We start from the raw sequence: 27,888 nt of genomic DNA on the forward strand, positions 1-27,888 counted from the left end.
GTATCCGAAAATCCAGGTCAGTGAAAGGATGGTCCTGTGGTAAACTGTGTTCTCTAATGGCAGAAAAGGGTGGTTTGGAAAGGGGAAACCTTGTTCTAATAGAAAGACCTCTGTGTTCCAAAATTGTGTGTCTGAGCCAGCGGGAACTAGATCCCACGTATCGCAGACCACACTGCGAACAAGTGAACAAGTAAACGACACAGGAATTAAGGTCCACAGGCAGAATAGGCTTCTCTCTCAAAAGTGATCTTATTGTAAAAGGATTACAGAAAACAAACCGGAAACTGATTGAGGGAAACAATGCTTAAGTATTTCTTGTAACTTTTTTCGGACCATATAGCTACTATGATCAAGGGAAGGCAATTTAATGTACTTTACATCTTTACTAGCAGTACTGTACACCGGTCTGGGACAAAACTTTTCATTTAAAAAGTTTTTCAGAACTTTGTAAAATACAAAAATGGGATATGAGTTTTCAGAAAAATAATTCTGGAGGAAAACCATACCTTGATGAAATAAATTAAAATCACAACAAACATTGTAGGCTCTATTAATCAAAGTGCGTATTGAGTTCATCTTATACAACTTTGGCGAAAAACTGAGGTATTTCGATCCCAAGCCAGTAAAAGTAATTTTATTGATTCTCATCCTTGTCGGTTTTTTCAGCCTGATGATGAGGTTTTATACCTCGAAAGCTCGTACAATAAAGAATGTTCTTCCTGGTCTTGGCAATATTATTTATCATTAAGCTATATATATATATATATATATATATATATATATATATATATATATATATATATATATATATATATATATATATATGTGTGTGTGTGTGTGTGTGTGTGTGTATAAGAAGAAACCCTGTTCTTATGTAACAAGCTTCCGAAGAATATGGGTGTTCATTAGAAATGTAACATAAGGTAATAAGAAATAAAGATCACATTAAAAAAGAAACAAATAATTAAATAAATAAAAATGTAAGTAAATTATTAAAATACAAGGAAAATTATGGTAGTAATGGATTGCATCTTCGATCGAAATTCCAAAGTAGAATAGCCAACGGTTTAAAAGGAACAATAGACCTATGGAACTGAGAAGTTCGACGGCGAGGCATATTTAATCCATAATGCGCAAAGCTTTTCTATTAACATCCAATTATGAAACCAAACAGAAAAATGGGATAGAAGGGAAACGAGATAAGAGTGATAGTTGAAACAATGATCGTCGTCATATTCTCTGTGGACATCGTTCTTCTCCTTCTTCCCAGCTTGTTCCCATTTTTATATGGGGTCGCCGTCTCTGTGGACATCGTTAAACCCTGCATATGTGTCCACCAGGTGACTGTGCGTAGTCTCTTGGGTTGTGGCTAGAGAGGGTGGCAGAGTTGTCGAGGGCTTGTTCTCGATGATTAACATATCAAAATTTCTCTTTGCAATTTCAGTTGTGTTATGTTATTAAAAAATAAGAAAAACTTGTTCATTGTTGTCGGAAAAGCCCGAGAAAAAGTCCTGATAATTTTTCTTTTTAGACTTTCTCTAAGGCCCAGAAACTCCTGTGGATATTCCTATTAGGGACTATAATATATCATCTCAAAAACCTGTTAGAGCCAATTAATGGAAGCATATATGGAACAATAAACAAGAAAGTAACAAATTAAAACAGATCGAGACCGATTTTAGAATACGGGATCCATAATATCGAAAGTAACGACATGCATAAGTAAAATTACTTATCTCAGACTTGGCCTGACCCATTGATATATGATGAACAGCCCACGTGATCCATTCTCTATGTACAGACCACGGTTCTATCTGGACCGTGGTACAGACTGTAACGTAACTAAAAGTTAATTTTTTATTTGCATAAATGTCCATAATATAATCAACTCCATGTTAAGTTTGGGAAAAAATCGATTTAGAACATTCTTGTCAACTTCTCAATAACTTTAAATTAACCCAATTATGAAATCCTCAAGGAGCTGTAATTTAAAAATATAAAATTAAACTATCATTAATGATGAATCTGTCTGGTTTATACGTCTCTTTACGCAGCGATTGCACCCGAAATGACTCGCTGAAGTCTCAAACCCCAAACCTATTGGAAAGGATGCAAGTGTGTTTAGATTTAGCGAGCTAGGGTGGTTGTTTGCACGTAGACTGGACCTGGATACGGAGATGCGTTGACATATAGCACACTGATATGTCGAAAGTTGACTTAATTCCGCCACGATTCATTTCTAATTTAGTACTGTATGTTAATACTTAAACTTTTATTGTCGTAAAATTATCCTTGATGACCGCTCACGCCTCTTCGCTGGTGGGAGAAAGGGAGCTGGGGATTTGGCACGATACATATACACATGTGCTACTGGTGTCTAAGCGATGTCAGGCAGGGCAGCCGATCGAGGCTACGGCCCACCCCAACGCCAAATCAAAGTCCTTCAAAAGAAGGCATCGTGCTTAGCTTACCCCATATGAAAAATGGAAAAAAACACGTTAAAAGAAGAAGAAGAAGATATGTGTGAGAAATAACATTGTATGAATATTTATTTAAATTTCCTTAACGTTATTGGGCGAATACCAATGCTTGTTTTATTCTCACTTTGCGCCAAAAACTTCCTGGCTATCAGATCGATTTTCCCATACTGGACTCTACATTGTGCTTTGGTTTTAGTACAGTAATTTTTTTCTGTCATGCATCGCTTTGTTCAAACTCCTGTCAAACACTTTATCCAAGACACGGCAACGCTAGGAACTGTAAAGCTGTCAGCTAGTATATGTGTAAAGATATCCAGAGTATGCGTGTGTATTCTTAAAGATTGCACAAAAAGACTGCAATCCATTTATCACCAAAGCAGGGGTTTGCAAGGTTTTCAGGAGACTTTTCCCTACCTTCTCTAGTAAGTACCGGCACAAATGTCTAAACCCGCTCACTAATTAAATGTGAATTTAAGCTATATACGTTTATAATTAGATTGTAATTTATTTGCTTGCAGTACAGAGTCAAACATAAGTTATTTATGGCAAAATCCGTAAAAGTTCCTATGTTATTGGAACACCGCCTTCCGCCACCGTTCTCTCGAGACGTGTTAAAATTGTAAGTGTATTTCTCTCCTTAGAGGAGATTCTACAAATAACCGAGTAATTAGGAAGTTTTGTATATGTAGCAGCAATATTAAGGGTTTTTTGTCATTCCCACCCCAATTTGTGTCCAGTTAAAGAAACGTCAACATTAGAAACGACCCTGGCAATAAACCTGACAGTTTCTGCATTATAAATAGTGGTAGCGGAGCGGAAGGTTTTTTTTTTATTTCGTTATTTTTATATGATTCCTTAAATTGACTGCGAGGTTCGTCCTTCGAATGGAAAGTAGCTTGGTTTGTGTCTCGTTTCAAATGTTGAATTGCGTGGTAGCACACACCACACTTGGAAACCAATGGCAAGTATTCGAGACAAAGGCTCCTGTTCATGTTTTTCTCGTGGGTTTTGTGAATGAGTGTCGCGTAAACATTCCGGAGCGTGTGTATTTATCCCGTTTAACTCCTTGTCAGTTGCATTCTGCTCGAAAGCACCTTGCGTAGCAGCCGCACGCGTACGTCGATTGCTTGCGGTCACCGTAGCTCATTCATTTGCCCATTCGGCACGTAGGGTTTTGACAACTTGAGTTCTGGCGTCATCATCAATACCTTACGAGACTCCGCAAGCACAGTTGTTACGGGACTCGGTCGGTGCTTGCCTGCCTGCTTGAAATGCCGTATGAGATTACAGTATAATAAAGGTCTTGAAGACGACTTCCCTTCGCTGTGCAGCTTCTTTCGTTCTGTCGAAGGTCGTCCTGGTCACTGACTTCCTTCCTTCCCCCCCGGGAGCTGCCCTGGAGGGCATAAGTTAATGGTACGGAGCAGCGTCAGCGAAGGGCATCAGAAAATCGGAAAAAGACTTCGCATTTGGAGGTTCTAAGTCTATATTAGTCAGTCAGACATAAGCCAGTACAATTCAACACGATTTGAGGTGAATCTTGGGCTTGGGAGGGTACGGCCGTGGTATCGCATAGGGTACTTGTCAAGACGGGGTAACCCAGGCTGGATGTGGTTAATATTGTCATATGATGATTTGGTATCCTAGTTTGAACTGGGAAGGGTATAAAAAATAATTTCTTTTAGTTTAGTTTCTGATGCCATCAGGTGGGGTTTTAGGAGTGGGTTTTCCTGACCCAAGTATGCCCCCAGTGCCCCAGGTTAGGTTAAGTACAATCTTGAATTTCACTCGGATTATGTTTTCCCTTCCCCTGAAAACCTTACTTTTCCCCCCGTGATCCCCCACAGTTATAGGATGTAGCCTACAGGGGTCTAGTATCCCCTAAAACAAGTAATTTGCCACGAATCGATGCCAGAAATGCCCAGAGTACGCAGGCAAACATATAAACATGGTGTTTTGTACTCTGGAATGCAATTATGGTTTAAAGTAAAAATGTATCCCATTTTAAATATTTTTATTTAAATTATAAAAAAATTGCAATGAAATGTAAAACATTTATAAATTTAAAGTGGTTTCATGTAGTTATAAAGATGTACAAATTATCGTAATGATCTCTTTATCGTCAGCCACTCGTTTAGGCTGTTAATACCCTCTAATCATAGCATACTTGTAGCATTTAGTCTGTCATGGACCATAAGGTTTAGACTTTGATAATCTTTATTGGTTTCTTCAATCCTGTGAAATCACAAACACACACTGGAAAGATATTTTCTAATATGAAGTAATGGATTAACCCTTAGTGGACGGGAATCCTCATATGAGTATCTATAACAGTTTTTGGGTGATGGACGGGAATCCTCATATCAGTATTGATATTATACGCCATACTGTTTTGAATAAATTTAGCGGGTAAGAGGTTCGTAGCACTTCAGTGGTCCATAAACGACTTATGGCAACTTATTACCTCAGCACGGGAAAGAGATCAATCAGTATGCCTTGAGATTTCAGAGAATTCACTGCCTCTTCGTAAATATACCCAGGGATTGCTGTTGGTTTTAGTTCTTAAATTTTATGATAGTATGTCAGCTATAATTGTAATTTTGCAAAGAAAAGTGCAAAGAAATATTAGAAAAACATGTAGACCTCACTAAAAGTTACTGCATCTCCCCATCTCAGTAAATCTCGTAAAATATTTTACAACAAATATACAGTATCCATAATTTGTTACTGATTTTAGTTCTTATCTGTTATGATACTGTGTGAGCTGTAATTTTAATTTTACAGAATAAAATAAATTATTAGAAAAACATGCAAAACTTGGTAAAATTAACATGTTTTTACAAATGTCTTGTAAAAGAGACCCCACACAGGATTGTAAATAGTCACTTTACACTTCTCGGGAAAGCCATTCCGAGAAGAGTGCCTTGGTTTAGCTGATCCCAGAGCAATTATGGATGCGACTTTTTTTAAGGGGGGGGATAAAAAAACCACCAAAGACCCTTAGTAGTATCCTAACTTGGGGAGTTATACCCATAGGTTTAAAGCAGGAAATAACTGCCTGATGGCATTACTTTGGGTAAATTATTTTGAACAAAGATTAGCTTGACGTACAAAGCTCCCGTGTGTTGTGGTAGGTAGGACAATACTGTACTACTTGTCCTTCCCAGTCGGTTTCAAGTTTTTTAAGAAATGCCGTTGGAAGTTGTTAAACCAACCCATTCTTGCTTGAAATCCAGAATGTCTGAGGTGATTTCTTGACTGTCATCACTGTAAAAGGTTTTGGCTTGCTCTCAAATCATATTTGGATCTGCAGGGATGCCATTATGATAATGATTCTCCAGACATTTGAAAACCCTGTAGGGAGTTTAGCACTGCCAGTGCACCTCATGCAGTGCACTGTAGGCATTACCTAAGGTTCTTTGTGGTGTCCCTTTGGCCCTAGTTGTAACCCCTTCCATTCCTTTTATTGTACCTCCATTCATATTCTCTTTTTTCCATATTACTTTTTACCCCCCTTAACATTTTCTCCTCCTGCCACACCTTTAAAACATTTTTGCCCTCAATTTTCCCTTCAGCACAGAATGACCTCTTAGGTCCCAGTGCTTGGCCTTTGGCCTAAATTTTATATTCCTTTCCGTACATATGGAATGTTTATTTACAACTAGTTGTGACACGTTGGGTTTAATTGCTACCCTAGATGCAACAGTTTCCCATTTAGTCTTGTCAGACACTTTCTTGTAACAGACTGTTGATTACTTTCAGTGGAATGTGCAGTTGATTTCACTGGACAATATACCTTCCCTAAAATTTTCCATCACCCACTTTTTAAGTTAGTAATTCTGGCAGGAAAATGTTGAACAAGTGTCTTTTTCCTTATTGTTACAAGTACTTTTCACATATTTGCACAGTACAGCACAAATTCGTGTGAGCACTGAATGGCACGCACTAAGGCCTTTTGAGAGACTCTGTAGTATATCTGGTAGGACAAAGAACAAAAGTGATGCAGTAGTTGAATCTCACTCTGCATCCCTTTGTGAATTTATTCCAGTGAATGTTGAATTTTCATTTGTTTTAAAAAGAATTGCCAAAAATCCATCAGTGAAGTAGATTTTAGAGGAAAATTTTTATTTAGGGGTTGACTGCCAGTTCTTGGGAATCATCAGGGGGACAAAAGACTTGAGCAATTACAGCATATACACAGGGTGTATTGAGGATCATGGAGTTGATCTAGTCAGTTGTCTGGAGCTCAATAATTAATGAACTTCTAGAGATAGTAATAAGTTTTTTAATTTGTTTTCTTTTTCTTTTGTACTAAAGCTGTAAGTTTACTTTTATCCTTCCCTTTTTGGAACACTGTTTTAATCATTGAAATGATTCACTGTTTACCATGTTTGTGGGATTGAATAAAGTCCATTTCATCAAATTTGTGAATCTATTTTTTACATCTGAAGGTCCTTTAGGCTATCTCTTTGTTGCAAAATGGCTTCACTTTCCTGTAGATATTATTTTCGTCACTGAACGTCAGAGCTTGAGGAAGGACCTTTCACTTGCCCTCTGGAGATCATTATTGTTTTTATTTTTTTTTGATTTTACAAAGCTTTGAAACCCATTCTACTTTGGTTTTCCTTAACCTATCCTGAGTCCTTAATGTTGGCAAGGTATTGGCTCTTGAAGGAAAGCCCCATTCTTCTGTACAGCATTATTTTGTCCAACTTAAGCCCACAGACTAGACATTTTAAAAGGATTTTATGCTCAGGATGATTTTTCTTGTAATGTCTGACATGATGAGTAAGATATGCAGATATAGGGATTATTGTAAGATGTCTATTCAAACCAGAATGACTACAAACATGGCTACAAATGTGCATATATAGAGTATGCTTTATAATGTAGGCTACACTACCATATATATATACATGGTACTGAATACCCTAGTGTAGGCTAGGCTATACTAGAGATACGTTTTTTCCAACAAACAATGGTTTTTTGGAACCTAACCCCATCATAAGTAGGTAATATCTGTATAAGCATTTTTAGAGTTTTTTTTTGTGTTTGAACTATCAAAATAGGCAGTTCTAAGTGTTTTTTGAAGGGTTATAAGTATTCACGGATTTTAGCTATTCGCAGGGGGGGGTGTGTGTGGTACGCATCCCCTGCGAATATGGAGTTTCTTATATAATTATCTATTTATTTTTCTTTTTAATAAACAAGGTCTGTTTTGGAAGCTTGAATATCAAATCAATGGCCCCTGTTGGCTTGTTTGATATGAATAGGGTTCATGTTCTGAATAGTAGTAATAATAAATTTGCTATACCATCAAGTTCAGAATTCCAGAAACACAAACCTCTATCCTACCAAGTGCCCTCTTCCCATTTGCTTCAGGAAAGCCTTACATGTCATATCAGTTTTCCCGAGGTTTTTAATGAATATTGAAGTACCAGTATGAGCTGGGCGCTTGCCCTGAAGTTTGGGAAGCTCACCTTGAACGATTCAGTCTCTTGACTGACTACGGTACTGTTGAGTTTTTAGAACATGTAAAATAAAGGTTTTGAGTTTTTATTGTGCATATACAACTGGTTTTGATACCTCCTCTTAACTCTGGCCATAAGCTTCATTACATCAGATGTTGCATATGAACTCTGAAGAAATTAATTTCCATGCCAAGTTAGACCCAGTGCTTTTGGTGTACGGGAAATGCACCACACTGCTTTCTTGTTCTTACCCTAAACTGACACTGATAGATTGAACTGTATAATAGGTACGGGAAATTATTGCTTTATATTTTATTTCAGGAAGGGACAGCTGTCATGACTACAGGAGGTGGAGGATCCGGAAACAACGATGCTTCCCCAAAGAAGAAGGGGTGGCCGAAAGGACGCAAACGCAGACTCCTCCCCAAGGACTCTAATGCCCCCAAAGGGCCATTATCAGGTTGGTGAATATTTTTGGAGCACATTAAGAAGAAAATTTAGCAGTGCTCGCACAGTGGATACAGTATTGTTGTAGATTGAAATGTGCATTTTGTTTTGAGCTGAGCATTGACATTTAGCAGTAAAGGCTCTCAAGAATTAGATTGAAATTCAGAGATAATATAATATTATGGTAATTCACACTTAGATTTTCAGTTTTTGTGTGAATTTAAAGGTAGCTAAAATAAACACTAAAGATGGTCCATTAGCCAAGGTGTGGTGTAAGGAGGAAAATACAGATATGATCAATGTCCTACCCCTAAAACCCAGTCTAACCTATAAATTTATTGTAACTAGCCTGTGCAGGCATATAAAGAGCAGTAAAAGTAAATAATAATCAGTGACATTTGGCAGTAAAGGATCTCATAAATTATAATTGTAGTCTTAGTTTTAGTTTTTACATATATTTGAGGGTAGCCAGTTTGAAGGTGAAAAATATCTTATAGCCAAAGGTGCTGTGTAAGGTATTAGCGTACCCCTAAAACCTTACCTAACTTGGCAGTTGATTTTGTCTTCCCTGTGCACTCATGTACAGAGTAATAAAAACAAGTAATAATGCATTCTGTTTAGCTTAAATTAGTGAATGTTCCTATGAAAAGTTTGCAGATGAGGATAGCCTTAGGTGCAGTAAAGAGGTTTCATAGTCTATGCTATCTCAGTTAGTCTGAAAAGCTAGAATTGGAGTACTGTAATATTGTACTATATTTAAATACTGGTATTTTGATATGATACCACAGTAACAGAGTATAGTCTTGTATAAAGCTATAAAAGTAAATTGTAGAAAACAATTCAGTGGATTTCATTCAGCTTTAAATGGTGGGTGTTTGTGAGAGGATTAGGCTAGCCCACTCAGCCAAGTTTTAACACCCTGTTAGTATTACAAATCAGGCAGCCAGTTGGAGACTTACCAAACTGGAATAGTCATTTCAGAGCACTAAGGTTATGTCTCCAAACATTTCAGTTGAAACCGTATCTTGCTTCATAATCTATAATCACAATTGTTTGTTGTACGGATGGCTCAGAGCACTGTTTTCATATGGTGTAGGATTTTATGTGACATCAGCAAAAGAAACAAGTCAGTAGTTCTTATTAACAGTGCTTCAGTTTTCATAGCTCTGAAATATGGTCAGTATTTAAGATTATTAAAAAGAATGATATTTTTAGTGACTAGACACTTCAGAAGCCATTCAAGATTATTGTTGCAAAAGCCCCCTTATCCAGCAGATCAAGTTTTCATTCCAGAAATTATTCAGTGCTGATCCCTTCTCATGTAGGTATTTAAGGAAATGAGGCTGCAGTAAAGCAGCCAATTTGCAGTTACTGCTACACTGGTACCAGGGTACTCAAACTTCTTCCCAGAAAGGTGTTCGAGTGCTGATCTATTTGAGTACAATTTTTCCCATAAATAATGTCAGTTAGAGTAATCCATTCCAAACTCCAAAAATACACTTATGAAAGAATTTTGATGAGAATTTAACATAAATCATAAAAACCTAACAGAATAAATTGATGAAATAAATACAAATGTATTCTCACTTTACCTGCAGTTTGGAGAGCTAATGGCATATGTGGAAGATGGAGAGAAAGGTAGAGGAGGAGAGATGTTATCTTTTGGGAGGGTAGCCTCATTTCATAAAAACAAAAAGTAATTGTGCTTCTGGGGTTCTTTCTCTTTTCTGCCTCTTTGAGCTTTCATTTTGAGACTCATTGGGTCTCTGTCATACCAGATACCTGTCGGAATGAAATTGACTTTTATGTGCATCTTAAAGTGTTTCTAAAGTTGAAACAAAGCACTACTGTATGTAACACTGTTTGCTACGGCTTTGTTTTGTTGATACTTCTTGGCAGCATTATTGTTCAGAACTGGCAGCCTTCCCATGCCTCACCACACCGTAGTATTCCAATTCAACTCTTGAATTTCTCAAACCACCAATGACTGGCTTTGAACACTTCGATATCTGTATCAACACTCATTCCGTGGGTGCTTTTCCTGGGATCAACATGCAGTCGTTTTGCTTTTTCTCAAATGATGACCTCAGAAACACTATCACTGGGTAGCTGTTTTTCACGAATCCAAATCAACAAACTTTGAGCCTCCTCAGGTATTACTGGATGCACTGCCTTGTCTTCGTAACAGCTCAGGCTAGTTTGCATTTTATTATACATTTTAATTTTTTTTTTTAATTTATGTATGTTGCACTGTGCATATGCAGAGAATTTTCTGTAATTTTCTTCCATCTTATGCTTACAAACCTTAGATCTTTTATCACAATTCCAATTCAGACCAATCCTGCATTTGTCCTGAGTGCTGAAGGAAAAGCGAGGTTTACAGTTGGATGCATAGTTGATGTCCTCCACCACCTGCTTCTAATTATCCACCTTTTTAAACAAGCTGTCAAGGTTCAGTTTCAGCTGGTGTTAAGGAATACAACCACCTGTATATAAAAGACTGCAGGCTTACATAGCGTTGAAAAGTGCAAATTATTTCAAGATTTGCTTAAGTGTTTTTTTTATTGTAACTAACAAAAAAGTTTTATACCTATTTTTTGTAACTAGAAAGACTTTCATACCAGTCAAACTCTTAGGATTTTCGTGATACTGTGACTGGAAGTTAGGAAATAGATATTACCAACACCATTTGTAGATGTAATAATAAAAGTAATAGTAGTACTTGTAATAATTGAAATTGTTACATTAACATTTGTTATAATTACAGGTTACATGCTTTTTATGAGTGACCAGAGAGAAGTACTTCGTCAGACAAATGCGGGATTGGCGTTCCATGAAATCACTAAACTTGTAGCTCAGAAATGGGCCCAACTTGATACTAGTGAGAAGACTAAATACCTGGAAGCAGCTGAAGCAGATAAAGAAAGGTAAGGTTACTAAGGTTATTGTTTATTAACATGCGTTCGGGTTGATACTGAGTTAAAAAAAAGTTTGTCATCAGATAAGAACAGAACAGCATAGTACTTTATATAGTGATTTTAACCACTGATAATTTTATGGGAATAATTCCTTGTTGATTTCAGATACCAGAAGGAGCTTGAAGAATATCAGAAGACTGATGCTTATAAGAATTTTATGCAGAAGCAGAATCAAGATGATTCGCCAACTCCTCCAAAAAAGCCTAGGAAGGAAGTTGTGGAAGAGAGGAAAGAAGAGGAAGAAGAGGTGAGGTAAAATGGAATGGAATATGTACAACACATGGAAGTTGGATTTTGAAATTGCTGAATATTTGAATACAGTGGATTGAGAGGTTTTCTTTGCATTTCAGGAGGTAGCACCCACGCAGTCTTCGTTAGAGATCCCAATCTTCACAGAGGAGTTTTTGAACCACAATAAAAGTAGGTGGATGTTTTATCTGTAGCTTTTTCATATTATTGTTTTGCACAAAGTAAGAATTGATCATAAACTGCAAAATGCAGAACTTTGTACTCATGTTGATTGGGTAGACGATGGTACAGTTTGTGTGCTTTTTTTATTATTATTATTATTTATATTTGGAATGAATCTTATCTACTGTTAGAGTTAGCTTACATCTCCCCGCTGATAGGTGAGTCGGCATTCAAACAAAAGATCAAATGGCTGCCTGGATGACTGTCTAGTTCACCTGTTCTCCACAAGGTGTGTTTCGAATGTTTAAGCTCTTGTCAGAGTTTTCCTTGCTGCCATTGGGTATAGGCGCTTGTTGGTATTTGATGGGTTTTTGCTGCTATCACGGTACTGTACATTTATTTTTCCCAGGATACCCTCACTGGAATCAAGGCTAAGAATGTGAGTTTCTGTAGGAATGATTATTGTACTCTGTGAACAGAATGTTATATTGTAGGAAATACACACTGTTTACACTGGCTGCAATGGTTTTAAGTGTGATCTTTAGAATGATGTGAGGAAGTAGGGATTTTTGAAGGACTTTGCCTAAGTTCATTAGTATAGGAAGAGAAGGGAAGCAGTTAGATTGTGAAGCAATTAATTAGGTCAGGTTATCAATCTGTCATTTCTCCTCCTCCTCCTCCTGGTCCATCTTCTGTAGTTATCCATACTCATTCTAGGCTTTTCTTGTGGTAATGCTTTAGATAGTACTGAGGCTTCCTCTTTAGCTCCGCCTTCCACTCCCCTTTTGGTTCAGGAAAAGTGTATTGAGGGTTTAGAACAGGACGTAAACCTTATTTTGGTCAATACAAGGTTTGTCCAAATTGGTTAGGGAACTGCTGTTGGTCCCCCATTGTGCAATTATTTTTAGGTTCCCTCATAAGCAGTAACGGTGCTCTCGCCAGTCAGTAGCCTGAGCTTAGGACTGCCCTGTGACAGTTGGATTCTGAGGAAGACGTCTGCTGCCAGGGAACCAAGTCAGTTCTTGCGGCACTGTGGCTCTGTGACCTCTGTCACCTGCCTCTCCATTTTTCACTTTCATAGCCTCGAATAATGCGTGCTGAAAGATTGTTTTGGTAAACATTAATCTTTGCTACGTATACGACTTCTGCTGTCATCAGCACCTAGTATGAGGTTTTTAGTACTGGTATGACTAATTGATATATACTTATAGACAGTTTTATTAGAAATAATGTGTCTGTATCTACTTCTACTTATTCTGATGTTTGTCTGTATCTAGTTTTACTTATTCTCATGTTATGTCGACTCTGTCGATTGTTTAACCAATCTCTTCATCTTTTACTCATTCTAAATTCTTGTCTGCTAGCCCATTCCTCTTTCTCTGTCAAAATGCGCTTGTTTGTTCTTTATCATGCCTTTTCTTCGGCTATTGGCAAATCTCTTACTTCTGCCTCTATTAATGTTTTTTTCTAAATCTACCATGGTTACAGTATCTTCTGTTGTTTCCTATCTAGATATTATTTTAGCTACATAGGTATCTAAGGAAGAGTTGTATGAGAATGCTCTTAAGTCTGTTGACTTGCTTTTGGATGAGGCAGGAGGGTCGTTGTAACTCCTCTCCCCCCACCTATGAACTTTATTTTCTTTTGGCTCCTCATTTTCTTTCACTCATCTGAGTTGCTTTGACTGTGTTTCCCTGGCTTTCGATGAAGTGTTTTCCTGTCTACCTTTCATCAAGTTGTGGATGCGATACAGGTGCTCGGCTGCTGTCGTTTACTGTCACCAGGTGTCACTAGGAGATGGCTGTCTCCTCCTTTCACCTGGAGACAGCTGTCTCCTCTTGTCACCAGGAGACAACTGTCCCCTCTTGTCACCAGGAGACAGCTGCCTCCTCCTGTCCCTGGGAGACCGCTGTCTCCTCATGTTGCCCTCTGTCAGAAGAAGAGTTTGAATTGGAGGATCCCCTTCGATTTGATCGGCATTTGCTGGAGAGTTGTGCTTCAATGTGTCCTCATTTAGTTGAGGAAAGAGACCACAAAGAGAATAGGTCTCGGTTGTCTTCAAGTATTTTGGCACCCTTTAAGTATTTGGAGAAAGAGAACCCAAGCTTTCTCCTTCACTTAGAGCACGTTTCATGAGTTTTCTGGTACTCGGGTGCATGAAGCTCCCTTTAAGTCTGCCGCGGTTTTTTTAGGAAGTTGCTGAGCACCGACTCTTGCGATACAGGCACTTAAACCGTCTTCGATAGAGGATTCGGTTTTCTTTCCTCTTTCCTGTAAAGAGGTGAACTCGAGACTGACAAGTGCTTTGGACATGCTGAATCGAAGCCTCAATTTAGATTGTTGAACTTTTTATCTTTTATTGAACTTTTGCCCATTCACGTCTGTGCATCACCTCAGAGAGGTTGAGGCTCCAGCTTGGTGAGTTTTTGGCCCCAGCTAAGTGATTTTGGCACCAGCTTGGGGAGTTTGTGAAGCCAGCTTCAATGGTTTTTGCTGCCAGCGGGTGTTTAGCGAGGATATGTTAGTTTTCAACAGTTTTTAACTCATTTCTGATGCTACAGGCTAATGTTCTCATGCTTATACTACATGTACTCGGTTTGAAAGAAATGAAAACACTTCTGCTCCTTTCTGTAGTAAAGGCTTATGCTACACAGGTTGAGGTGATACGGGAGTATGTATTGGTACAAATCTTATTTTATACCTTTTGGGGATAAGTTCAGCCGTCAGGTTCTGGTAGATGGCCAATTGCAAGCCTCCTGGCATGCTTGGAGAGACTTAGGAGCAGACCTTACATGGTGAAGGCAGTGAAGGAGGGTTATGATTCCTTTAAGGTTACCCTCCACTGGTTTAGTCTCCTATAGCTGTTCGTCTGTCTTCTCCAGCAGAAGTTTCTCGTTATTTAGTAGGAGGTTGTAATTAGTGAGAAAGATCTTTATTTAGTAGGAGGTTGTAATTAGTGAGAAAGAAATGGACCAGGTGGTAATTCACTGGGATTTTACCTCTTTGACTTTTTCCTAGTTCCTTAAGCAGCTGGAGATTGGCAACCGTCGTTTGACACATTAAGACTGAATGACTTCACGTGTCTGTCCCCATGCTTTTGTCTTTCCAGCATGGTTTTAGTGACTTTTCGAAAGAATGACCAGATTTTTTGATGGACGTGCAGGAGACATTTTTTCATACCAGTACATCCTCAATCTCCCAAGTTCCTTCAAGGTGTATTTACAGAGGAGGTATTGCTGTTCAAGGTGCTTTGTTTGGGCTCATGTACAGTGCCTCTATAAGTATTCACAGGGTATTTGTTCCTCCTTTCTGAGCTGAAACCTTCACGTATGGATTTTTTAAATGTTATCTACCGTGAAAACTACTCGCCCGACATTGCTAGGTACCTAGAGCAAAAATTACGGACATCGTCTATCCAGCAGTACCAGTCCATATGGAAGATATGGTTAGATTATATCCCTACTGAGAGCCCAGTTGAGATTTCTATAGAAACGCTTAAATTTTCTGATATACCTCTTTGAGGACAAACGTCTTGCAGTTAGAACAATCATGGCACACAAGGCAGCATTAATGGAACCCTTGCTTTATTGATTTGGGATTGACTCCTGCATAGAAGTTGTTACTTCCCTTCTGCAGCCTTTTACTCTACAAAGTCCCGCTCCCGAAAGACTTCCAATTACTTGGTCCCTGAACAAGGTACTTAGACTTCTATCTACCCCTTAATTCAGTGGACCCAATACAACCACAACTCACATCCTGCAAAAGGCAATCTTCCTGATTGCATTAGCTTCAGGAGCCCGTACTAGTGAACTGGGCTCTCTTAGACGGTGACGATACATCACACAAACTGCTGATACGGTAATCAATTATTGTTGTCCCCTGGCCCATCATTCCTGGCCAAGAATGAGGATCCTTTAAGAAGGAAATCTCCTATTCTTACAAGAAAACTCAATTTAGCAGACAAAACATTATGCCCAGTTCATGCACTTGAACCTAGAAGTCACGGCAAACATCCCAGAAGGTCCGATTTTCCTACACCCAAGCACAAATAAACCACTCCCTCTACTAAGAATAATTTTATTGTCTCTCATTAAAAAGGCAAATCCACACCCATTTCCTAGGTCACATGATGTTAGGAAAGTAAGTACATCGTTCGCCTTCTTCAGAAATGTCTCTTTCAAGAAGTCTCCGAAAGTACAGGGGCATCAGAGATAGTATTCTTGAAACGTTACTGCCATGAGCTCGAACAAATTCGTCTACACTGCATATCAGTAGGTGGCATGGTTATTCCTGACCACATAGGCTGTGCAGCAGAAAACCAGGGGTCTTCCTAATGGGTGAGGATGCTGACTATCGCTGGGGAAGGTTGCAACCACACCCAGCATACTTGGGTGAGTCACTACAGAACTTCACCCTAAAAATGCAAGTTCTTGTTTAGTTTCGTAATTCTTGTTACCAAAACCCTAAAAGGTTTTTTAGAATAAGGAATGGGGCTTGAAAATTGTGGCTTGACCTTGGGCCAGAAATGTTTTTGTTTTCTCTGGGCTTTTGGATTAAAATTTTGAGAACTTAAGCCTTTTGTCACCTGTCAATTTCTTTTGTAAAGCTCCTTGAGGATGAAGCAAGCGACTACGCTGTCAAAAAACAGGTTTTGACGTAGGAAAAACCTGTTTTTGGTAGTCTCTGCATTGTCCTCAAAACCCTCCCACTTCCCTGACGAAAAGGCATGGGATTTGGGCAAGGGATCATCCTACATTGACCAGCAGAAAGTAATGGAGGTTGGTCTTTTTACTGCCATGGTTGTAAACAAGATGGAAGACGCGCATGCACAATAGTCTTTTCGTACAGTTTTTGACGTAGGAAAAACTGGGTTCAGCTTTGCTGAAGAAGAGGGAAAATGCCCTCTTATCTTTTGAGTCCACTATACTGTATCATGTGTCATAGTGTTTTCATTACGGCAAATACCCAGCTACAAGACCAGGCTAAAAGATATTTCTTTGATACTAATCCAGCCCAAGAAGAACCCTAAAGAGTTCAGAGGTCTGGTTAAACAAATCATTTATAACTAACTAACTAACTAATCTAGTCACCACGGAGTGCTGGCCCACCCGGGGGAGGTTAACTCCTTGAGGACTCAACAGCAACTGCCAAAAATAGGTTTTTCCTATGTCAAAGCCTGTTTTTTATTGTACAGTACAAAACAGATGATTTCATGCAAGCTCTTTATGGTAATAATGATATACCCTCCTCCTTTTTCATGTAGAAAGTGCAGGAAAATTGTTGTCATGCAGGACTAAGCATATCCACTAAGAGGCTTCTCATTCTTGATTGAGAGAAGTTGGTGTCCTGGAATTTCCTTGTGTGTGGAAATAGGGAAGTACTGTATGTGATTTATGGGTTTTGTATAATAAAACTGTTTAATAATACATTAACAATGTTTTTTTTTTATATTTTGCTTTACGAGTGTGTTTGGAACATTATCTCACCATTTTTTCTGTTTAGTTAGGGAAGCAGAGCTGAGACAGCTACGGAAGTCAAACACAGATTATGAAGAGCAGAATGCCATACTGCAAAAGCATATTGAGAGTATGAAGTAAGTATCATACTAGGGTGTAGCACTTGAAAAGTTTACTGTTTTGCATTTTGTTATTGGTATTAATATTAGTAGGCAGACCAATGACTAAAGGTAACCTCACATTGAGTGGAACTATTGCAACTTTCTACTCAAGATTGAATTTATCCCACTTATGATGTCCTGCATTGTCTATCAAAAAGATCAGGATGAATTAATTTCTAGCTTGTATTCCTAATTACATATTTTTTATAGTGTATCCACTGGTCGTCCACAAAGAAATGACTCTTACGGTTCCCATGGGGTTCCATAAGGCAGACCAACCAGTATCAAAGAATTCTCTCATAGTTGGTTTTGGTCAGAGTAGTACCTTTGATTGACACAGTGATAGAGTATGAAAGGACTCCCAGCAAGAGGGCTATTTCCCTTCCCTACAGGCTGTGGCAGTAAGCAGACACCTCACAGGTTGCTCCTGAAAACTTTTACTTTCATGTTGCCATTTTGGCAGAATTCATGGATATCATTGCAGGAAAGCTAAGTGCCTAGTCTTAAACCCCTGTAAAAAGTTTTAGTTCCTTAATATTGTTGCAATTAGGAATCATCTCCTTTCTTTATTAATATATTAAACTAGTGGAACCTCTAGGTTAATCGCAATTTAAAGGGATGACACTGATGCAATAATTACATTATTGTCAAAAGAAAATAGGCAACTGAGGTTCGCTTACCTAGTTGTCATGGCCACATTGAGGAGGACCCTGATAGGGACACCCTCCTCCTCCGGAAGTACTTTTTTACCCATGGAGTAACCTGTTGTTGAGGAGGACTGTAATAGGGCCACCCTCCTCTCCCTGAAATACTTTTTACCCATGCTATAACCTGCTGTTGAGGAGGACCCTAAGAAGGCCACCCTCCTCTCCCTAAAGTAATTCTTAAGTCGTGCAATAACCTGATGTTGAGAAGTAAAAATCTTAGCTTTGTTTTGCCTTTGGACATCGGAAGTTGTCAGAAAAACTTAAAGTATTAAGATATTTGCTTCTAGTCTACCCTATCAGTTTTTTATCCATTTGAGGTCAGAATAATTTGAAAGATTAAACTTTGTTGTGCAGATAAAGGCCTTAGCTATTGCTTTCAAACATATATTATCTTAATATTTTGCTATATGAATTATGGAAGTAGTAATATTCGTTGTGACTAATGAGTTTTTAGCTTCAGAAACTTTTACAGAGATATTTGAATGTTACAGTGTGTATTAAGCTTACCAAGCTTACCTTACAGCAGCAATGAATACCTTATGGTAGTTTTTAATTTTATAATTTTATTTTGTTTGTTCTAACTTGAATAGGGCAACTGACACATTTGAAAATTGAGTGAACCACAATACTATAGTAAAATATTGTTTGGTTCTTTTGACAGATCAACGGTAGACAAGTTGGAATCGGAGACCAGTCAGCAGCGTAGTAATAATGCAGCCCTACAGCAACATATTGAGACTCTCAGAAAGACACTGGCTAAAGCATTTGGAAGTTTACCTCTTCCTGGTAAGTTTCTTTGATGTAAAATTTGGATTGTTACACAAACAAACCTGTCAACTTTACACTTGGTAATGACCAATCTTAATGTGGGAAGCTCTGTTTTTTACTTTGAAGTAATTGGAGAGACCTCTCACTCACACTTAATATCAGTGTCTTCTCATGAAGTAAACATTGATATTGGAATCAAATGGTAGGAATGTTTTCTTAATTTTTGTTGCTTGTAAGGAGCTACTATGTATTTTTTTACATTGTTTTTAGTAAATAAGGCAGTCCCCAGGTTACAACAGGCTTGGCTTACAACATTCTGAGTTTACAACGCTCTTCAGATATACTCATTAAGAATGATTTTCTGGGTTACAATGCTTGTTCTGGGTTTATGACTCCAATCCAATGGAAGAAATGTAGCTCCAAAACAGCAGAATGGTTAAAATTTGGAGGTTTTTAATGAAAAATAAATGATTTGTTTAAAGACCTCTGAACTCTTTTAGGTTCTTCTCGGGCTGGGAAAGGTTTTTAATGAAAAACTCATTAAAATTGCAGGTTATGTCGCTGTCAAGGCACCGAAACGATTAAAAGTAAGGTTTTCTTACGATTTTTTACTGTAATTTGGACGATGCCAATCCGACGCTGATCCAAACGGAAGAAATGTGGATCCAGAACAGCAGAATGGTCAAAATTTGGAGGTATTTAAGAAAACCCCAATAAAAAAGCAGGACACCCTTAGGATTAAAAGTATGGTTTTCTTACGACTTTTGACGATATATCGGACACTGCTGGTCTGATGCCAAACCGAACGGAAGAAATACAGGCAGTCCTCGGTTATCGGCGGGGGTTCCGTTCCCGACGGCATGACGACAACCGAAAATCACCGCTAACCGAAAATCGGTGATAATAGCACTGATCCCTGGTTAGCGGCGCCAATAACCGGTTAGTGGCGCCGATAACCGGTGATCAGCGCCGCCGATAAGAGGCGATCAGTGCCAATAACTGGTTATCAGCGCCGATAACCAGTTATCAGCGACGAAAATCTGGTTATCATCGTCGCTAGGAAGCCCCGTAAAACCAGATCGCCGGTAACCGAGGCTGCCAATAACCGGGGACTGCCTGTATGATCCAAAACGGTAGAATGGTCAAAATTTGGAAGTATTTTTCACGAAAAACTCGGTAAAAGTGCAGGATATGTTGTTTTCAAGACACCCAAAGGATTAAAAATAAGGTTTTTTCGCGATTTTCGACCATATTTCGGATGACATTAGTCCGAACAGAAAAAAAAAATTTACATTTGTAGAGCAATACAGTATTCACTAATTACTGATTTTTATTTTATATTCATGACTAAATAAATTTTTATAATAAAAAGTTATTTACTAATTTTCAAATATTAATATTAAGGTAACCACGGCAGTTTAACATTCTCTCTCTCTCTCTCTCTCTCTCTCTCTCTCTCTCTCTCTCTCTCTCTCTCTCTCTCTCTCTCTCATAGAGCAATATTCACTAATTAGTGATTTTATTTTATTTTCATGACTAATTACATTTTGTATGATAAAAAAATGATTTACTAATTTTGAAAGTCACTCTTGATATTTAAGTTAGGCCAGCCGCCCATATCTCTCTCGTCTCTCTCTCTCTCTATTTTATACGTATATCCGTTAGTAAAATATGGATTACTGTATCAACATAAAGAATATAATAAAATTCCAGGAAGTTCACAAAGCCATCATAGGTCATGTTACAGTTTTTTTACTGCTTTGATGTAGGCTCTGCGACGACACGCTATTGACTAGAGGGACTAGAAAGAGTTGTAGCAAACCCCCTCTCTCCATGTCGACATGCTGTTGGCTGGAGGATTTAAGGGAGCAGTAACAGCTTGAAGCAATCCCCACCCCCATTTCCATGATGACACGCAATTGGCAGGAAGGGTGGGATTACTCTTGATGACTTGATCTTCTAGGCACTTGCCTTGCTCCAGTCAAGATCCTGACTCTTGTCATATTTTTGGCCACTAGGCTTTTACAACCTAGAGATATGCCTCTGCCCTCAGCCATTGTACTGGTTCAAGTAAATCACTTGTCCATAATGGCTTCTTGATTCCTGGTCTCCTTTCTGCTCTCTCTCACTCCCCTGGCCTCAGGTTCTCCCTCTTCAAGGGCTTTTTTCACTGCTGGTTTCCCTATGGAAACTACTGACTCCCACAACCCATGTTGCAACCACCTTCAGCTGCTCATTGGCTTGCCCACACTTAGTCACATTGTTTCTATCAGCCACGTGCACAACTCACTTGTATCCTTTTTTCACTCCCTTTGTTTGTCACTGATTTTGACTGCCAACTTGCCTTTCCTATTCTTATACCACCCATAACTAGCCATGCTTCCACTGCTTCCCATCTTGTGGCTCATCTGTATCAGTCTACATTACTGCCGCCATCTTTGTCTTCAGTTCACGTAGTTGTTTTTATGGATCTAATCAGAGTTTGTGTTCCTTCCTGTAATGCCATTTATTCCTCCAGTAATCATACTTCAGCTGCAATTCTTGACATACTGAAGGTATACCTTCAGTCATCAATCATCACTAGTTCCTTCTCCCCCTCCTTCAGTGGAAGTCATCCCCATCACTATCTTAACTCAGGTACCTGCAGATGTAAAGCGCTCACTATGCAACAACCCATAAGATTCCTTCAGTTTTTGCAACACTAATAGGACTACTGCAGGAAGTATACTGTATATTTTTATTCCCAGAATGCCATTAAATGAAAAAGGTTTGATGAAGTTTTTGATGGAAATTCACGTGATGAGTGTTGTAAATTTCTGGGATCTTATATTATTTGTGTACAGAGGCAGCATTGCCCCTCTAGAGCTGTTTCAGCTGCAGAGCCTAGGACTGTGGTTAATACTGAAGACAAGGCTTCTTCCAGGCAACAAGGTCCCAGTAAGAGACATTTTTTTTCTGTTCCTTCCTGTGTCATTCAAGAGGGTTCATCATTTCCCCACTAGTGAATTTTGAGCCGATTTGTCGAAGACTGTCCAGTGGTATGTTGCCCGATAACACTCCTGGGAAGGGAGCTGGCCTATTCTAGGACTTAGTATTTGGCATGTCAGGGGAGAGGAGGGGGCAGCAATTTTTGGGATGTGGCAGAGGCTAGGGAGCCTTCCTCCCCTGCTGCTAGGCTGTCTAACTCCTTTATAATTATCCCTATCAACAGAGACCAAGGAAGTTGGATGGTTTGTTTGGCTTCTGGGATGCTCTCCGATATATGCTCCATGTAGGAGAAGTTGGGGTAGTCTTCCCAGATTCTGAAGTTTATAAATAAAATCTATTTGAATGCCCATGCAAATGGTAAAAAAACATAGGTCTGCAATATAGTGTCTTATAAAAACATTTTTAAAAATAAGTTTTTCAGCAACTTTGGAGAATAGAAATTGGCCTGTAGTTAATGCTTAATGGCTCATCCACAAAGATACCACGTTGACATAAAAATCTATAGAATCTACTAATCTTGGGAGACAACACATACAACACCTCAGCAAAAAAAAATGTCCATCAGGATCCACCCCATTAAGACTGTTTTCGTCATAAATGGCTACAATATAGTGTCTTATAAAAACTGCATTTAGATAAAATTCCCAATGACTGTCATCATAAATGGCTTTTTTAGATATTCAATCGTTAATCGTTAATAGGGAGTTTCCTTCATAATGTCTCCACTACCACATAAGAGACCCTTAGGTACACTATACTGGAAAAGTTATGAATGCTGTGTTTCATCGCAGTTTGGAGAACAGGTGTAACACTATATAGAGACTAATAATTTAATACGTTTTACAGTTTCCTTTGTTGTGCAGGGAATTGTTAAAATTGCTGATGTAAACTTCATCACACTTATGTATTAATTTACATAATATTCATATTTATACCAAAGCATTTACATTTTGTTGTAGCATTTTGTTGTGGACTGTTGCATTCAGTAACCAGAAAGAACAGAACATGATGAGAGAGAGAGAGAGACTCGATACATTTTGTTCAGGACTTTTACATTCATAGAGAGAGAGAGAGAGACTCAATAATTTGTTTATGTTACTTCACTGGAACATGTTATGGACAGATATTAAGAACAGTTTCATGTATAATTTACAAATTTACGCTGCAGTATTAAAAGTAGCTTGCCGTGGTATTGTATATTACCGTGTGATAATTACAACTATCATGAAGTACCGGAACATAACACGAAAGAGAAAGAAGGGAATCTTTTAGACCAGTCATGAGAGTTTAGAAATTACTTGTCAGCCTGGTTAAACGACTTTAGACTCTTATTAATATCTGGTTTTCTTTCAAATTTCAGGCACACAGGAAACCCCAACAGAAGAAAGCATCGATAGCTACATGGTGCAGCTTCATTCTGTTATTGTTAATAACCCTCAACAACATCAGTCCCTCATCCAAACTGTTAGGGGATTGTCAGCCAGTTAGCTTTGACATGATCTGAAGTATTTACTCAGTACCAGGGGATCAATTTGGAAAGAATGATGGTTTTTCGTATTGTTTCTCAAAAAAATCATCTTCACCTTCCAAGTTTGCTTTCTTGTTATTCATATTGTACCTGAACTATTAAGTGCTCCATCAGAGTAGTCTGGAATTAATTTCTGCAGATGCTGTAAAAGAAATTAGGCTATAGAAATGAAAACTTTATTCTTTGGGGAAGATGAGCATCACTAACTCCGTAATCAGTGGCACCGTGATTGGCATCGTTCGTGTTGTCAGTTGGCTATGCCATGTATTCTGTGGAACTCTTTTGCAGATATTTTTGAAGAATAAGTTTCAGTTGGGTTACTTGGTCGTTCTGTGTTGTCCTCCTTATGTAGGTACCTATTTCTCTCTTGTGTTAGTGCTTACCTTTATTTGTGAATAACCTTTTTGTAAGGAATTCATTGACCCTCAAATAATCTCTGTCCATTTGGTTCAGTGTTTTTTTTATTCATTACTCATCTGCCATGTTAGGTACCTCCAAGGTTTAGTTAATAACCAGTTGGTTTGTCTTTAATCCCTTATTATGTTGTTCAGATACTACCTTCCACTTCTTCCCATGTAGCTTAAGTTTTGGTTTTACCTTTATTGTTAGTGTGGATATAGATTCAGATCTGGTGAGGTAAAACTATAGCTTTGTGTATTTTTCTCCACTGGGTGCTTTCTAGTCCTAGCCACGGTTTGTCAGTGATAATATCCAAGCTTAAACCTTAATTTTAAGGCCATATTGTGGCTTCGTTTCTGACTTGGCAACACATTTTTGGTCTTTCCGTGGAACCTGAAAGAACGTTATTTTCTGGTACGGTTAATCCATGTTAATCACTGATTATTTTATGTTAAGAGAAAAAGTTTAATTTTAAAAAACATGATTTTGTTTAATGTATATAAATACACAACCACCAGTGGGATTCAGAACACACTTTTTTTGTTATTTGAATAATCATTATTAATGAATAATAATGTTTTGGGACCATAACACTGCGCTAGCCAAGAAACATTGTAAACCCTCAAAAAGGTGAAATGAACTCCAATCTTATTGATGTAAACAAACACTAATGTAGTCTGTGTACAGTAAAGGGTATACCAGGGTATACAGGTTTGGCAACTAAAAAGATCAAGTAAAAAAGATAAGCAATTATGCAGTAATTCATTAAACTCGAAAAAAAAGTTAGTGTTATCTAGTGTTGCAAGAGATGAAATTCAAGAAAAGAAATTAGTTTATACAAAAGAAGAGGTCTCCTAGACTCGTGGAGTTCTCCGAAGAGAAGAGTTTGTTTGTTGAATGAATAAAGAATCTGGGACACAATCAAGGAGTTGTAACAGCACTACCTGAAAACCAATCATACTGAAAGACCACCCTTACTGTTTGAGTTCTAGTTACTACAGAGGTTAAGCTCTGATCCCCTTCTGGGGTAATAAGGTAAAACCAACAGACTATCTTTTTCCTTTTGAAAGTCATGAGTTCTGTTGTATCCAGAGTTCTTGTACTGTGTTACTCTTGTCCAATGAGGAGTCTTTCAATTATAGGTTACCAGTTCCCTAAAAAAGGAACCTTTGCAGCTCTTTCCACCTAGAATTTTCTACTGTAATGCTCTTTACTTTTAAAGAATGCTACTTAAATTTTGAAGGTTTTAGAACATTTGTCACTCCAGTCCCAATCCACAGCTCTTTTGGTCCCTTTAGCCACTGATATAGTATTTGATTATTTTTTTGTTTTTCTGGCATTGGAAAGTTAATATCCCATTTCAAAATTTTCATGAATCCTCATTTTACAAATGAGGTCCTTTTGTATCTGCATTTACATCTGTTTGGTGTTCCTTAAAATCTCTGTGCAACATAGTCTTGGCATAGTGATGATCTCCAATAGTAACTCCTGTCTATTGATCAGGTCTGTTAGAAAGAATACATTACTTACCTGGATATTGAAGATTCAGAGTGTATGCTGAACACGGTATTTGTGGAGTATATTGATTATCTAATGGAAAGTTAATTGTTGTATCTGTCAGCGGTTTTGGTAGAGGTAGATCAGTAACAGTTTTTTATTATTTTGATTATTATGACCATCAGGGAGATAAATAACAGTTTATGTAAATAATAACTGAGATTGAAGAAATGACAATAATCCGTATGCTGTATCAGCTGAAGCCACAGTACGTACTTCAATGCATTGAGGAACGAGCGTTCAACTCATTAAAGTGTTGCAGCCTTTTTTTATATATTATATTTTTTCCAAAATTTTGCTAGTCAAAATTGGTTTGCATCTTCAAGGTTAGCGCATCTTCTTTACTCATTTCTGTATGGAATTCTGTTTCCTATCAGCCTTCTCCACCTTCCTTTGTCCAGTGCATCGTGGCTACTTAAACCTTTCTTCCTCATGTCATTCAGTGTTTTATTCTTCCATCTAAACTTTGGCTTTCCCTTCTTTCCTCCCCTCTACATCCATGCTCATAACCATTTTACACACATGACCTCCTTCTCTGTGCGTAACATGACCAAACCTTTGATACTTCCCCTACCGTAACTGCCCCTCTAATAAATTCATATCTGATCCTCTCTCTTCTTATGACTCTGCACATCCATCTCGACGTCCTCATCTCTGTCACGTCCATTTTTCACTTTTGAGCCTTCTTCATTGGCCATGTCTTGGGTTTGTAAACCAGGAAATATGGTAATTATCATGAAAATTCCAGCAAAAACAGTGTTCAGTTTTGAGTATGCTGTAGTACTTTAGATGGGCATTTTCCAGACAGCAACTTTGCACATAACTAATTTAGTTTCATACTTGAGGCAGGGATTTTAGTTATCCGATAATTTTTCACAGTTCTGCTGATATATTGCAGTAATTGAATATTGAACCTCTCTAGTTCCTAATATTGGTCAATCTGTAAAATAATGCTCTCAGTAGTACAGTAATGTTATGTAATACTGATTGAGGTCATACTCGAATGCATTTTATGTATGATGGGAGAAATACTGCCAAATTGAATTATGGTTTTCCTGATTAAATTAAAGAGATTTTTTCATATATTAATGTTATGCAAGCACAGTGCTGTAAAATTTAAAATTGAGCCCATGGCTCTACTATGGATTGCTCACAAGATGTGACTTTTGATTGTAGCTTACTGTGATAAGTTTTACACTAAGAAAGTACCAAATGCCTGGGATATGCACAGACAACTGTGTTTTTGAACTCCTTATTCACTTTGCTCTTGATATACAGTTATTCATGGTTAGATTGTTATCTCTTCCACTAATCTTACTACCTTTTTGTATGGAACTTGAAAATTCACATTTTCAGAGCCAGTCTGAGCAGTTAGATGAGAAGTTTTTATCAAAAGTTAACATGTTGATTAGATAGTGTGTTCAGTCGATTTGGCTCTTTGAGTTTTGAAGGTAACGTGTCATAGGTCAAAGTACAGTAATAGATTTTTTTATCATGCTCCTTCAGCAGTGAGTTGTACTCTGAAGAAGGAAGTGCATAGTCTCTATTGACAAGGTATTTCTCAGGGCAAATATGATTTAGTTCTCTGGCTTTTCTCATCAATACTTTGGTGTTTAAAATGAATAGCTCAAACCAACCTTGTACTATAAGAGAAAAAGTTACTTTAGTTTTTGCAGTTATAGATTATGTAGATATCCAGTGGCATTGGTAATGAACAGAAAACAAATAAAATTTCTTCTCCAGTGATTGACATTTTTTTCTTCCTGCCTTACTATTTGGAAACGCTTATAAAGTTTAGAAGGTACAGTGACATTTTTTCCTTTTTATCAAGAAAGAAAAATTTAAAAAATGTGTTCACACAAAGGAAAAACACTTCAGTACTGTATTTGGTTCTCTTCATTGGTCACTGCAGGTTATGCCAGGTATAGATATCAAACTGCCTCATTAACATGTGCATCTTTTTTGACAATGAAAGGTGTATGATACTGCATGGGGACATGGCTTTTAAAATTTGTGGCAAGATCCGTTTTTTTTTTTTTTTTTTTTTTTTTTTTTTTTTTTTTAACTGATTAAAATTTGTGGCAAAAATGCCTTTTTTTTTTTTTTTGACAGCTTTTTTATTTAAACACTGGACTTTCAGGCACTCATTAGAACTTTATTATCAGTTATTAAAGTATCAAGGTTTCCCTTAGGGTATTGTGCTCAGTGTTACACTTTGCACTGGTGATTAATTGTTATGGTTACACTTCCTACGTTATTTATTGGTGATGAGTTGTCCTTATCAATTGTTGCTTTGTATGGTAGTAGCAAAACTGCACTCCCATCTTACCTTGAACAAATTAATACAGTACTGTATGAGATAGCATGATTTCAGATTCTCAACAAGCAAAAACAATACAGTATTGGTTTATTTCTGTCAATGAACTGGTGTCCATCAAAACCCAGAATTATACATGAGGCAAAGGAGGCCACATTTTAATAGAAATTATACCCCCTCAATTGGTTTTGACTTTGCATAATTGCTACTTTATTGTGAC

General features: G+C 37.8%; 1 protein-coding gene across 8 annotated transcripts; it reads left to right on the plus strand.

The window, feature by feature from the left end:
* On the plus strand, positions 1 to 27,097 carry LOC136828916 (high mobility group protein 20A-like). Of its 8 annotated transcripts, none has more exons than XM_067087249.1 (8): positions 1 to 16; positions 8,273 to 8,411; positions 11,166 to 11,325; positions 11,482 to 11,623; positions 11,727 to 11,796; positions 17,290 to 17,380; positions 18,773 to 18,897; positions 23,228 to 27,097. In XM_067087249.1, exons 2-8 carry the CDS (start codon positions 8,288 to 8,290, stop codon positions 23,353 to 23,355), a joined length of 840 nt encoding a protein of 279 aa, XP_066943350.1. In that variant the 5' UTR covers positions 1 to 16; positions 8,273 to 8,287; the 3' UTR covers positions 23,356 to 27,097. The 8 variants fall into 8 exon arrangements, with proteins under 8 accessions (XP_066943350.1, XP_066943348.1, XP_066943345.1 ...); XM_067087247.1 differs by lacking the exon at positions 1 to 16 and adding an exon at positions 2,630 to 2,902; XM_067087244.1 differs by lacking the exon at positions 1 to 16 and adding an exon at positions 3,049 to 3,099.
* Positions 27,098 to 27,888: the final 791 nt, after the last annotated feature.

This window comes from Macrobrachium rosenbergii, chromosome 43, assembly GCF_040412425.1.
Source record: "Macrobrachium rosenbergii isolate ZJJX-2024 chromosome 43, ASM4041242v1, whole genome shotgun sequence".
Classification (NCBI taxonomy): domain Eukaryota; kingdom Metazoa; phylum Arthropoda; class Malacostraca; order Decapoda; family Palaemonidae; genus Macrobrachium; species Macrobrachium rosenbergii.